The 13,196-nt window shown below is 39.0% G+C and overlaps 1 protein-coding gene across 1 annotated transcript; it reads right to left on the bottom strand.

The window, feature by feature from the left end:
- Positions 1–5,555: 5,555 nt before the first annotated feature.
- Positions 5,556–11,001, bottom strand: LOC129108535 (fibulin-7). Its single transcript, XM_054620385.1, has 8 exons — positions 10,939–11,001; positions 8,662–8,821; positions 8,408–8,578; positions 7,667–7,792; positions 6,668–6,853; positions 6,452–6,589; positions 6,104–6,239; positions 5,556–5,919 (listed from the first exon to the last, which is right to left on the bottom strand). Exons 1-8 carry the CDS (start codon positions 10,999–11,001, stop codon positions 5,556–5,558), a joined length of 1,344 nt encoding a protein of 447 aa, XP_054476360.1.
- Between the last annotated feature and the right edge of the window lie 2,195 nt (positions 11,002–13,196).

Here is a 13,196-nt window from a genome sequence, read left to right as displayed (position 1 = left end):
TAAAATGAAAAGAAATGTACAGCCCCGTTGCAAACAACAAAATACAAGTTTATAAATCCTGCCTTACATGTGTTAGTCTCTGTCTATCTCTCTGTCTCACTCACAAACACACACGTCTCCTGAACATATTTCTTGATATCATTTTATCTCACCTGTCTGTGCTGTTCCTCTTTGTAGACATCTATCTGTCATTCCTCCTACGAGCTGAGTGCTCTGGTGTTGTGTCCTTTATAGTTCAGCTCAGTGTCCTGACAGCATCTTGACGTCAAACGCCGGGAGCTGTAAATGCTAAGAGCACTAACTATAATGTACCTTATATCTGTATATTGTTTTGCAATAGCTCTATGTAATAATGATGATAATAATAATAATAATAATAATAATAATAATAATAATAATAATAATAATAATGGTAATAATAATAAATAATAATAGTTTCATTAATAATCTTTATTTGTAAAGCAATTATGTGTAAAGCAATTATGTGTAAAGCAATTAGGGGAAGCAGACAGATTGAACATAAAAGCAAGGAAAATAAGATGGAAACCATAAACACTTGATTAAATATGATGAATTAGAATACATTGAATGCATAACATAAAATAGAAAATAAAACACACTAATAATAATTATAATAATAATATCAACAACAACAGCAACAACAATAATATATATATATATATATATATATATATATATATATATATATATATATATATATATATATATTATTATTACATTGAGTCACATTGTGTTTTTGACTATTGTCTATTGAAATGGAAGAGCCCGTTCTTCATAATTACAGTATTCCTTGGTTATGATTATTGTCTATTTTCTTATTTCATTTCAGGATGTCAGTTCTCAAAAACCCTGCTTGAAACAGATGAACACTATATTTCACGCCCAACTATTGATTTGCCTCTACCAATCATCACCTTACTTATACCCTGTTGGTAGACATGTTTGGACTGTTGTACTGCTCACACTTGATCTGAAATTGAGTGACACACTGCATCATCCTGCTGGAAATGTGTATAAAGCCAGGCCTCTGACCATAAAAAATACTGTTTATAATGTCCCAGCAGGGTTCAGCCATTGAGCATCTGGTTGAACTTGTGGGTGTGACTTAATTTCATTAACAAGGCTATGTTCAGACACACCCGATTCATGCACCTTCCTCTCACATTCAAAATATATTTTTTTACATCAATGAGGACAGCTTGATACCGCGGCATACTTACAATTCATGTCAGTCTTCAAGTTGTTAATAAAACCATGAATAGAGATCAATGTGTACAGGGACACAAGAGACTTGAGGGCAATCATAAATAAGAACACCTTTGTTACAGCGCAGCCAGTCACACTAACACCCATTAAAATGGACTGATTTTACTCTGTAGTTGCATGAAGACCAGGGAACAGACGTTTCTCAATTGCGAACAGTGATGTTAAAAAATTGAAGCTGCAAGCAAGGGCTCCTCCACAAGTTAGATATTCAAAGCATCGCAAACATGAAGACAATTCCCCAGGAATAAACACTTTGAGAAATTGGTATTGTATCAGTGTGAATGTTATTGTTAATAAACATGCTTTCTCAGATTCTGAGCTACAATAAACACCATAACTTTATGCCTAATTTTTTCACAAAGCAAAGGTAGACTGTTTCATTAGCAATAATAGCCAATGTAAACATAGGTGACTATGCAAAATAGGGAAAACGACAAAGTCTACAATGTTGAGAAGGTGTTCATTAACATTTGTAGTCATTGCTTGAACCATAGTCATGTTGTTTCACCAGCTTTCCTGTGAAGTGTCCATTCCCTTCTGAGGAGGTCATTTTCACAGCAGACATTTTGTCATAGTAGGAAAAGCACAGATGTTAATAATATTAGCAATGGCTCTGTTCTATTCAGGTTTCCCAGTGAGCAATAACAGTGTGTCAGTGAGCCAGCATGCACAATACCTAGACTCTGAAACTGGAGCAGCTTAATGGAATTCAGCCATCATTCATTTTTTTAATTTATTATTTATTAATCATATACAGTGCAGTCAGAAAGTATTATGACACTGATACTCTCATTGTTTTATTGGCTCTGTACTTTAGGTCATGGATATGACACTCAACTTTAAAATGCTGACAAATTTTGAAGGTTGGGTTCGATTCACATCAGATGAACAGTGTACAATGTGCTGCATTCTGCCTTCAGCAATACTTGTTGTGTGAAAGCGCTAGAGCCCAAACCGTAAAATCACTTCCCTAATGGTTTCGACTGCACTAAGCAATTCTACAAGATGCCTTGATTATTGCTTATCAACAAAATTTAAAGCCGTTTTGCAGGATGTTAAAATACATTAAATATTTGGCACCAAAGACAGGAAGTGAGCCATTTCTCTTTTTTTTATTTGCCTTATCGTTTGCCAACAAGTCCAAAATGTATCTGTAAATATATTGCAAGTAAGTGTCCATGACTTTAATTTGCGCCGTCATCAGGCTCACATTTGTGTACATCCAGTCTCAGTTTTCAGCCATTACATCAACAAATATCTGTAGTTCTGTACATGTAAAGAAAGCCATAAAATGAGTGTCATTTTGAGTCACAAACAACAAATAACAAAAATGATGCAATCCTCACTGTGTGTAAAAGGCAGGATATTTTGTACAGAGATTGTATATCATTAATATGATATCAATATTAGATTTGTTTTATTGTCAATATACGCTACATATCAACACCCCTGGTTGACTTCCTCACTTTGAAGATGCAAACACATGCTCCTGTCTATGATGTTTCATCTTCAAGCTTTATGTTTAGCTTGAGAACAAAACAATGACCTTTCATATACTAAATATATCCAGCAGTATCTTCTTTTCAAACTGTATAAAGCTAATATTACTCTATCAGTCTCTTTAATTTCGTGTAAAGACTTAATCTTTCCATAAATGTGAATGCACTTGGGTCTTTTTGCCACTTTGCCAATCACAAACTGCAACAACACACTCGAAAGTGATTGAACTAACACATCAGTTTAAAAGGAGAGGCAGCACGTCTCCTCCGGGAGCAGGAGGGGGCAGTGTAACACCATGGTTTGAATACATGCAAAAAAATACAGGTTTTCTTTTGTAAAGACTTAAATACCACATGCTTAAATTTCACTATGCAGTAATTGAGTATGCACTTAGAGAGAGAATGGTTACAGACAGAGAGAAAAGGAAAATGGCAGTGTTTTTGTGGTGCAAGAGCAGATCAGGTTTCTGATTCAGGATTCAAATGGGCTGCTTTATCCTCAAATCCTGTCTACTCTAACTGTACCAACCGGCAGCGCAAGGGAGTTTAGCTTCCCTGACAACAGCAACAGTGGGCACTACTGGCATGCCTGCTATCTCCTCTCCTTCCTTCATCCCCTCACCTGCATGCCCAAATGAAATGGCCCAGAGCCAAACTGACTGTAGAGTCCAATCTGCACTCTTTGGAGCCTCAGAAAACTCAGTCACACTCTCCTTTGTTCCATCAAACTTCAGAGGAGTCAGAGGTATTTCCTTTCAAAAGTAAGTACCAGTGATAACCCATCCTACTGTCAAAGAGAGTGTGTGCTGGTTTCTTATGACCGTACCTCAAAAGCAGTATAAGATCAGGATATTGATTTCAGTCCCTGTAAACACTGCCAGCACTCATTAGGGGTTTTTATCTCAGTGCGGTGTGACTCAGCCACATTGGAGAGAGCAGTAGAGAAAGGGTGGTGGCAATGGAGGAGTGGGGATAGAAGGATGAGATGGTGGAGGTAATATGATATGGTAGAGGTGGGGAGGAAAAGAGAGGACAGTGAGGGGTGAAAAGTGAAACAGCACGGACAAAACACCAGAATTCAGACCAGGTGCTCTCAGAGAGGCAGACTTTCTCAGAGTCCAGTCTGTATACATTATTGTAGATTGCTTTTCGGTTCCGGATTGGACCTCACACAAGCAATGCAGGGTAAAAATCGCAGAAAGGGTAAGTTGTAGATGAGCAGAGGGAGTTGTATTTGGGTTTCATAGGGGGAGAGGAGTAGAAAATGAGTAAACTTTGGATACTGAATCAACGCCTCTTGTGGATCCCTGAGGGACAGACTGAAAAAACGCCTCCCAATTCATCTCCTCCGTGGCTTATTCTTCCATTAAGACCAAAGAGGCAGCAATGGACTGAAGAACAGTGAGAGGTCTATTCTGCTGCGGTAATAAAGACAGAAGTTTTTAATTCAGCCTGCACCCCTCAGCCAGTGACTGGCTGGGGTGAATCGTCTTCTATTCAGCCCTCTCTATTCAGCCATCACTCTCTGTCTGCTTCCCTATCTCTAAGCATCTTTTTTCTTCACTCAGCGTGCAATCTCGTTTTAGGATCCTGTGGCTAAAGCTCTCCCACCCCTTCAGCTGTGTCCTCAGTGAGTCTCAGCCACAATTTGGAGCCTCCTCTGCAACTAAAGACATCCTGTTTGTCTCCAGTGAACCTACACTTTGCCATGTCTGGTGCAGCACAGAGGTGAAACATTTCTTCACACTTCACGAAAATGCAACGATTTTTCCAAATATACAACTCCCCATGAAAGGAAAATCATCAAACGTATCTTACTTACGTGCACGTTTGATGATTTTCCTTTCATGGGGAGTTGTATATTTGGAAAAATCGTTGCATGTGTATTTTTCTGTGTGTACTGGTTTTTCAAATTTAAAAATTAAAGTTATTCATGAACTGTAAGACCACAGTGGCTCTTTGAGCAGCCTGTCTTTGGCTGTCTGTCTGCTGAACAGCACTGCTCTGTACTGTGAGAACTGAAGTGTTTCCCAAACAACCACTGCTCACATACTATATCACTGCGTATATATATATACATATATATATGTGTGTATATATATGTGTGTATATATATATATATATATATATATATATATCAGACTGCTCTTACAGAATACTGCAGAAGGTACGATTGAATGCTTTTGCAAATAAAAACCTCTACTTTTTAAGGTTTATGTGGTGTTTTTATGATTTTATTATAGTTGTACTGAAACCAGAATATAAATAAAACATGATCTTAAAGAGAATTACAAAATCTTTACATATCATGAATGTCAACATAGCAAGACTGTCAATAAGAAAAATAGCACTTTCTTTCAAGATGGTCTGTTTACATTTTCTAGTTACTGCAGTTTATGCTATTTGAAGTGTTTGATACATCATGTCATTCAACTTTTATATCTCCTACACTCATTTCTATATTTGTGCAATAAATATTTTACAGTTCATCCATATAAAACTCTTGCTCTTATAGTTAAATCAACCAAAAGATACATCACTCAGAACCCATATTCTAAAACATTTATTGCATGCAGCTGTGCACGACAGTTATCCATCCATCACTTTAGAGTCAGTATTCTGGTTCCTGGTGACTTTACTACAGGTTTGAGACTTGGCTGCAGCAACTTCTTTAGCAACATAACACTTTAAAGATACCACCATAAAACTTCAGATTGTCAAGAGTTCTTGAGTTGCTGTAAGCATGTTTCCACTTTCACCCTTCACTCTCTAGAACTCATACTGGGAAACAAACATGGTGACTTTTGTGATGTACCTCCCCAGCTGGACTCGTCTCTCTAGCTCGGTCATCTCCACTTCTGCTTCCAGTGTGGCAGGGCCCTGCACTGGGCTCACCAGCATCAGCTGACCTGTCACACGGTCTGAACGCTGGACTGTGAAGTGGCGCCGAGCTTGCTTTCCCCCCAGCATTGAGAAGCGAAGTGTGTCGCCAATTGGACGTAATGCTGAGACCCTGAACATGACACGAGGAGCTGACAGGTTGGAGACGACAGCCAGGTAATGGTAGGAGAAGGAGTTTGGGGTCTGGGAACATGACTTGTTGTCCACAGGACAGGGGTTACGTTCACAACGCCTGGAAAGAGTGAGAAATGGTGTTTAATCTATGGAGTCAAACTAGTTATACTGTCAGAGTTTTTATTTGGTGTAAAGCTTCATCCCCATATCTACTTATTCGAATGGAAAATCAATATTATTTATACAGTGGGGAGGGAACCTGTTTTGGTTGCAAAAATTAAAAAAAGATTCAGATTGCTCACATAGGCGACGTCTTGACATATGTAGCATTACGGATTTTGGGGCAGTCCACACGGACACACTGGAAACCACCGTATGTGTTAATGCACATTTGGTCCTTTGTGCAGTTGTTTTGTCTGGTGGCACACTCATCAATATCTGTGAGGAAACATAAATACAGTAAGACATTTACACAAACAGAAAAGTTATTTGGGACATTATTGACTGATATATACTGTAATAAACTGCCTGATGTCTCCTCACTCACTACTCTCAACAGGGGCCATAACAGAAAGTACCTTGTGGAAAACTTTGAAATTAAGAAACTGAAAAGTGATGGCAAATGAAAATACAGAAAAAGAAAAACATACCTTTACAGCTGCGTCCATCGCGAGTCACATTGTATCCAATAGGACAGGTACAGCGGTAGCCTCCAGCTGTGTTAACACAGGCATGTAAACACAGTCTCCCAGCCTGACCATTATGGAACAGCTCACATTCATCTATATCTAAATGTGAAGAGCACACACACAGTTAGCATTCCGCATCAGGAAAATAAAGGGTCACAGGGGAGGTATTAGTCCTACCAGTGCAGGTGTTGCTGTCCCTGCCAGAGATGGTGTACCCCGGCTCACAGGTGCAGTGGGTGGTCCCCTGCATTATAGTGCAACGTGATGGACGAACAAAAGGCCCCATGGTGGCAGCCGGCAGGGTGGCAGCAGCGGCGGTGCCTTGGGAGGTGGCGGCAGAGGTGTTTGTCATGGTGACAAAGACTGAATGACAAAGACAAGAAAGAGGAATAGTAAGTGTTTTAATTTCCTGCTGTTTATTTCCAGTTATTTCAAAGTTGTCCTTTTCAGTCCAATTAAGAGAGAGAGCCTTAATCCCATGTGCAAATTCAACATAATGTCATGACAAGCCTCCACAATTCAACATCTGTATGTTTAGGATTCATGTAATTCAATTGGGGTTTTTGAACAGGTGGGCTGTTTAGAAATATATTTTTTCAAGGTTTGGGACAATTATATTGTACACAGGAATTCAGTCAAAATCACCACGTGAAGATGCTTGTATCACTCAGCCTTAATACACATATGACGATGCGATGTCATGTAATTATTTAGTGTCCTGTTCTGTACATTTGATTGTCAAATCTCATAAGGTATGAATTGAGTGTGTGAGCCTAGTCATAATTGTGACATGACGAATTGTAGGTTGCCCAAAATAATAAAAAGAGCCATTGTCTAATGAGCAACAGTCCTAACAAACTGTATGTTAGCATGTAAATAGCAATTATGGTCAATCCACATCAGGGAGCAGACCACTGCCACTCAACAAGAATTTCTGGCTGGAATTTAATAAAACCCACTTTGTCGGTATGTAGCACTGGCTTTTGATGGCTAGCCAAACTTCTGGCCAATGTAATTCCCTTTAGCAGACTGGGAGGATTAGGATACCAGCTTTCTTGTATTGGGCTTTCTTGTATATTTATTTGTAATATACATCTGCTTAAGGTGTTGAAGCATTTGGTGCAACCTGAGGCCGGAACCCCAGGTATCTGAACTGCACAACAACTTTATACTTACATGTTGGTACGGGGCTCTGACAGGTCACTCCAGCCCAGCCTTTGGCACAGACACAAGAGAACTGGTTCACTTCATCCACACATGTCCCACCATTCAGGCACGGAGAGGACGCACACTCATTGATGTCTGAGGGAAAAGATAGACAGGAAGGTTAAACAAGAAGACTCCATTTCTTCATTAGAACCCTCTAGAGATACTAAGACATATGCAACCGAATATCTTTGATGCATGAAGATAAGAAGACGTGACATCATTGCATATGCATGTTATAGTGTGAATAACTAAACAATGGAGCAGATGAGTTAATGTTAGTGTAGGAAACCCTGTCTTGATCAAACAGCCTTTGAGCTGTTATCTTAAAGTCAGTGAGCTGTCAGAGGACATGCAGGTTGGAATATCACATGTCAAGGCATTCAATAAGCTCTCTGGACAACGTCCGGAGTACATAAAGAGGAAATATGATCAAGGGTCACACATGAAATGTATCTCTATATAGAAAAACGTTGCTGACATGCATGAAGCACAATAAAGAGGAATGGCAATAGAGAGCAGGAGAGGGGAAGGTTACAAAAGGACGATGACAGGGGTGTAGTGATCAGTGGGTTAGATAACAGGATGAGTGATGTCCAGTGTGAAGAAGAGGAGAGACACTGGTGGGAAGAGGATGAGGAGGAGGCAGTGGAGAAAGTGACCATCACAGTGAGGCCATGTAGCTGAAGATCATCAGCGCTGGTCTGTCACCTCGGCAGGTAGGCTGCTGGCCGCTCCAGGTCAAGCTTTCCTGACAAACCCTGCTCTCTGATCCCACAAGTTCATAACCAGGGTCACACAAAATGTGAACCTCATGGCCCACGCTGTGTAACTTGCCAAGTTTCCTCCCATTGATGGGTGCGTCCAGTCTTGGGCAAGTACCTGAAGGTGATAAAGAAGCAGAAAGTCAGATATTTCCACATCTAACATTTGAATAAATCTGTCTATCTGGGGGTTTTGCTTACTGTTGATGGATCGTGTTGTCTGCTTCCCAGCGCTGCTCAGCAACAGGTTTATTTTCTTCTTCAGGTTGCGAAGGCTCTGCAAGTACGAGGCTTCATGGGTTGAGAGAAGCTTCTGGACCTGCTTCAGAGAGCCCTGTATTTCCTGTCTACTGGGACAGTCCTGGGACAAAAACAGAGAGAATAACTAATGTCATTAAGTGTTGATTAATATTTCACAACAACTTTTTCAAAGCTATAATTCACTGACAAGTGTGTCAAATTGTACAGGTAAGTGTAGCCACATAATGGTAAGCACTTTCATTCCATGATTTTGATATGAGAAGATTATGATTTGTGTTAACACTCCATTCTTCCTAACCACAAGAGCATTACAGACTGTATTGCCCTGTACATAGTTTTACTATTTGGTTCTTAGAAGCTACAGGAAAACTTTTTTTTAATAATCTCTTATGAGTTTTCTCAAAAAGGAATGCTGTTTTGCTGAATTTATGAATGTACAGAAAAGCTACAAATTAAAAAATAAATATTGGTCAACATGGAAAAAGAAACCGCAGGACCACACGCCAGTGATGACGTTGATGTATTAGCCAGATAACTAACTTTCCATTCATTCACAAGACTCAAAATGATTTAGAGATTTTTTCAATCAAAAGATCTTTATTCTTTTGATAGTGTCTAAGCAAAAAAATGTGCTTATCCATTAAAAGCTTTCTATATTTACCACACATTCTTCATTTCATTACACTCGATCATGTTGCACTTTGTTACCTCAACTCTGTCTATTATTGAAAATTTTGCCACAAGGTTGCTTTACATAAATAATTTTGGGGGGGGAGAATACTGTGTGCATTATGAATGACCTAAAATGTTGTGATACCTGACGTTATCCAACCAAAGTAAATCTATTGCTTTATTACTCAAATGTGCAAGTAGATGGTTTCATTTAAAGTACACTATGAAATTAAATCAAGGCTCTAAACAAAACTTAAAAAAACATTCAGCTCAAATGCATGTAAACAAACGAGTCGGCTGAACGACTGCCCTTGAAGACCTGCAGTACAGATGCTTTGCTGTTATATGAGCCAGTAAATGCAGTAGGATCACAGTATGTTTGGCCAATTTAAGTATTTGCAAGCAGAGACCTCGTCCTCTCAAAGCCAGATACTGTAACTCAGTCATAAAAACAGGAACACTCTCTGAAAGTTCACTACTCTTGTGATGTGGTGTTCACGCATGACCCTGTCTGGACATTTGAAAGCTTCATTAAATAAAGTTATATAACTGCCATGCGTCATTTTAAAAGAGGGGATGAAATCAGCAAAGGATAACTTGCTCTTTATGATGTGGTGGATTTAGGGTTCAGTCTGTCTGGTATAAACGCCCTCAGCATAAACATTACCTCTGTTACAACCTCTCTTTCTATTGGCTGCAGGGACGAGGGAGTGGTTCTGACTTGTTTTCTATCCACGTCCTCTTCAACAGCGTCATTCTACGCCTTCTGCCCTGTCCTCTCATGCATGTTTTCAGACAACCAATTAGTGTTTTCGTCCAGCCAGGGTTATGTAAGAAGAGTCAATATTTGCTGAAAACACCTTTCTGATTTGGAAAGAACTAGGGTTTGGAGAGGCTTCAGTCAGCTGGGAGGGGTGGCTGGCATTTTTAGTGTAGTTGTCAAAGGCCTCTTTCTGCCAGTGCTAAGCAACATTTCTCATGGATTCATGTTAACTGGGTGACAGTGTGTAGGTGGCATGCAGTTCTGGAGCTCAAGATGACAGTACAGTAATATTAAATCTACAAATGATTTTGACTTTGAAACACTGAAATACGACTTTAAATACCTACCCTCACGAATATATACACACATTAAAGCATGATGGCCATCTCTCAGTAACACACAGGCACAAACAAAGACAAGCATGCAAAGGCCTAAAATAGTCAGTCACAAAAAAGACGCAGCTTTTTGGAAACATTAAGCAGGATTGCATTGAAGCAAAGCATAAATATATTGAGTGCATCCATTCACTGCTTCTAAAGGCTAGTTCCTGAAGCTTGCATGCAAAGTGAAGGGGGCTCAAGGTATGCTCTGTCAAAAAGAATTTATGCAAGCAAGGACACTCAGGTTAGACAGATTAAAACAGTTTTTGCCTTTCAAGCTATGGATGATTAAGAGGCATATTTAATAAGTTCAATAGATAGACTAGAACTTTCTTTGTGAGCATGTGTCAGGACTTTCAACTTAGTCCAACTGCATCAGCCAGTGTCATCGAGTTCACTCACCTGTCCAAAAGTAGGATGGAGTGAGCAGAAACACAACGAGGTGATGACAATCGCAGCAATCATGTCTCCACTGATCCAAACCAACACAAAGTCGAAAATCAGTCCTCAAATGTGTCAGAAGTCACAGGCAGTGTGAACTGAGTGTGTGCAGAGACTCCAGGTGAGAGAATGACCACAGTTGGCAGTTAGAAAAGCTGCTGCAGAGAACCGCTGAGGAATGTTGGGTTTACTTTTCAGGAGCCAATCAGGGAAAAGAGACTTTAAGAAAAATGTGACCACATTATTATCCTTTTACCTAACTTGGGGTGCACTTCCTCTCCATTTGAGCAGTTTAGTAATATCTCGTTTATACATAAGTGAAAGAAAACGGAGCTCCACTTGAGATGAAAATCATCAGGGTTAACCTGCTATCAATAGTTTTTAACGTTTTCTGATGTTGTTAAATGGTTGTTAACAGCAATCCTTAAACACAAGATTAAACCGAGCAAATATTGTCAGTTATGATAAACAGAAAAATATATGAATTGTAGAAAGGGTTAAAATTACATTCTAACCTTTTGTTCAGTTACCATACATCCTCCAACTCCTCTGTCTAGAATCTGTCAGCTCAACTTAAATTCAGAGTAATATTTCTTACCTGTGATGGACACAATGTTCACTCACAGTGACGTAGAGAAGTCACAGACAAGCTGTGCCCTCTACAGGAGTATATTCACACATGCATTCATGTACCGAATATTAGTTGGACTGAACAAAATGTGTGACATTTTGGCTCTGGACAGCAATATGACAGTGGACTAAATATAAAAAGATGGATAAAGGTGACAGGTAGAAAATATTTATTTTCCCTTTATATATTAATACTGAAGGCTGACACATTGGTGATTTACAGCTGTTAAACTAATAATTCATTTTTCTTACCATTTACCCCCCACTATATCTAAATGATTTAGACCTAGCTCTACCTTAAGAAACTCAGGTTGCATCTCTCCTGACTGACAACGCCAGCAGAGTAGATATTATATGGCTTTCAAATGAGTTTGCGAGTTTTACTCTGCAAGTTGTCTCTATCATCAGCATTGTCTTTAGGAATGTTGGCCATGGAGGAAGTAAAATTAAAGTAATTCTACAGACATAATTGCCTTTGTGGAAAATCCGCTAATTTAAATTAAATGTTAAGGATGTGAGTGTGTCTCAGACTGAAATAGTAACTGAACTACGCCGCTGTAGAGAAAACATTTAGTGTGGAGATGGACTTCTGTAATCACTGCAGTTCAGAGAGTAATGAGGATGCTGAGGCTCTTTGGAAATGCTTTGAGCTCAAGCAGGAAGGAAGCTAACAGTCGTTCCTCTGGTTGTTGGATTCTCTGGAGAAATCCTCTTAGTGGGTGACCATGTCTGACTGAGCCCAGAACAGATTGTGTGCAAAGCTGTTGTTTGGTCAGACAGTCTCTTTTCTGATGCAGCAAAAAATCAAAGAGATAAGAATAACTGGGCAGCATGGGGACTGAAACACATTCAGCCCACAGGGGAGAAAAAAGTGTCTATTGTGTTTCTCTGCAGTCATCTCCAGACACTGAATCATCCCACAATGTGGGAAGCATGATTCATACTTCCCACACTGGATCCATAGAAAAACATTGTCACCATGTTCAAACAGACACCGAGACAGCTTCATCCTGTACCTTTCCGAACTCACACCTATCTGATCATTTTGTACCACCTAAAGTTCTGCTGTCTCATGTTCATCAGTCTCTCAAAACAAACTTACGCTTATTTAACGATGATGAACACTCACACTAAGCTCTCTTTTTGTCATATAGAACAGGAAATGATGATAGCGATTGTTAAGCGATATGTTTTGTCATCAATGACTGACTGCTGACCGGCATCAGTACCCTCTGTCAGTGGTGGAAAGTAGTATTTACCTTTAAATGTATTCAAGTACTAATTATGTTTTTGAGATACTTGTTTTTTATTTGAGTATTTACACTCTATATCACTTTATTATTCTAATCTACAACTTGTACTTTTTACTTTATTTTTCAGATATTGCCATATACTTTACACATCATGATTTTATGCATAAATCACATTATCAGTTTACAAATGTTTTGTTATTGATTAAAGAACTAAACTGTCAAATTGTTAATATATCAGTGATAATAATCCAATAATTAGTATCAAAATGGAACACTGTAAAATTGAGCACGTATTCTTTTAGTTTTGCTAAAATGTTGGATGCACTACTTTATCTT

The sequence above is a fragment of the Anoplopoma fimbria genome, chromosome 2, assembly GCF_027596085.1.
Source record: "Anoplopoma fimbria isolate UVic2021 breed Golden Eagle Sablefish chromosome 2, Afim_UVic_2022, whole genome shotgun sequence".
Taxonomy (NCBI): domain Eukaryota; kingdom Metazoa; phylum Chordata; class Actinopteri; order Perciformes; family Anoplopomatidae; genus Anoplopoma; species Anoplopoma fimbria.
Note: the sequence above shows the minus strand (reverse complement) of the source record. Positions and strands in the feature narration are given on the sequence as shown.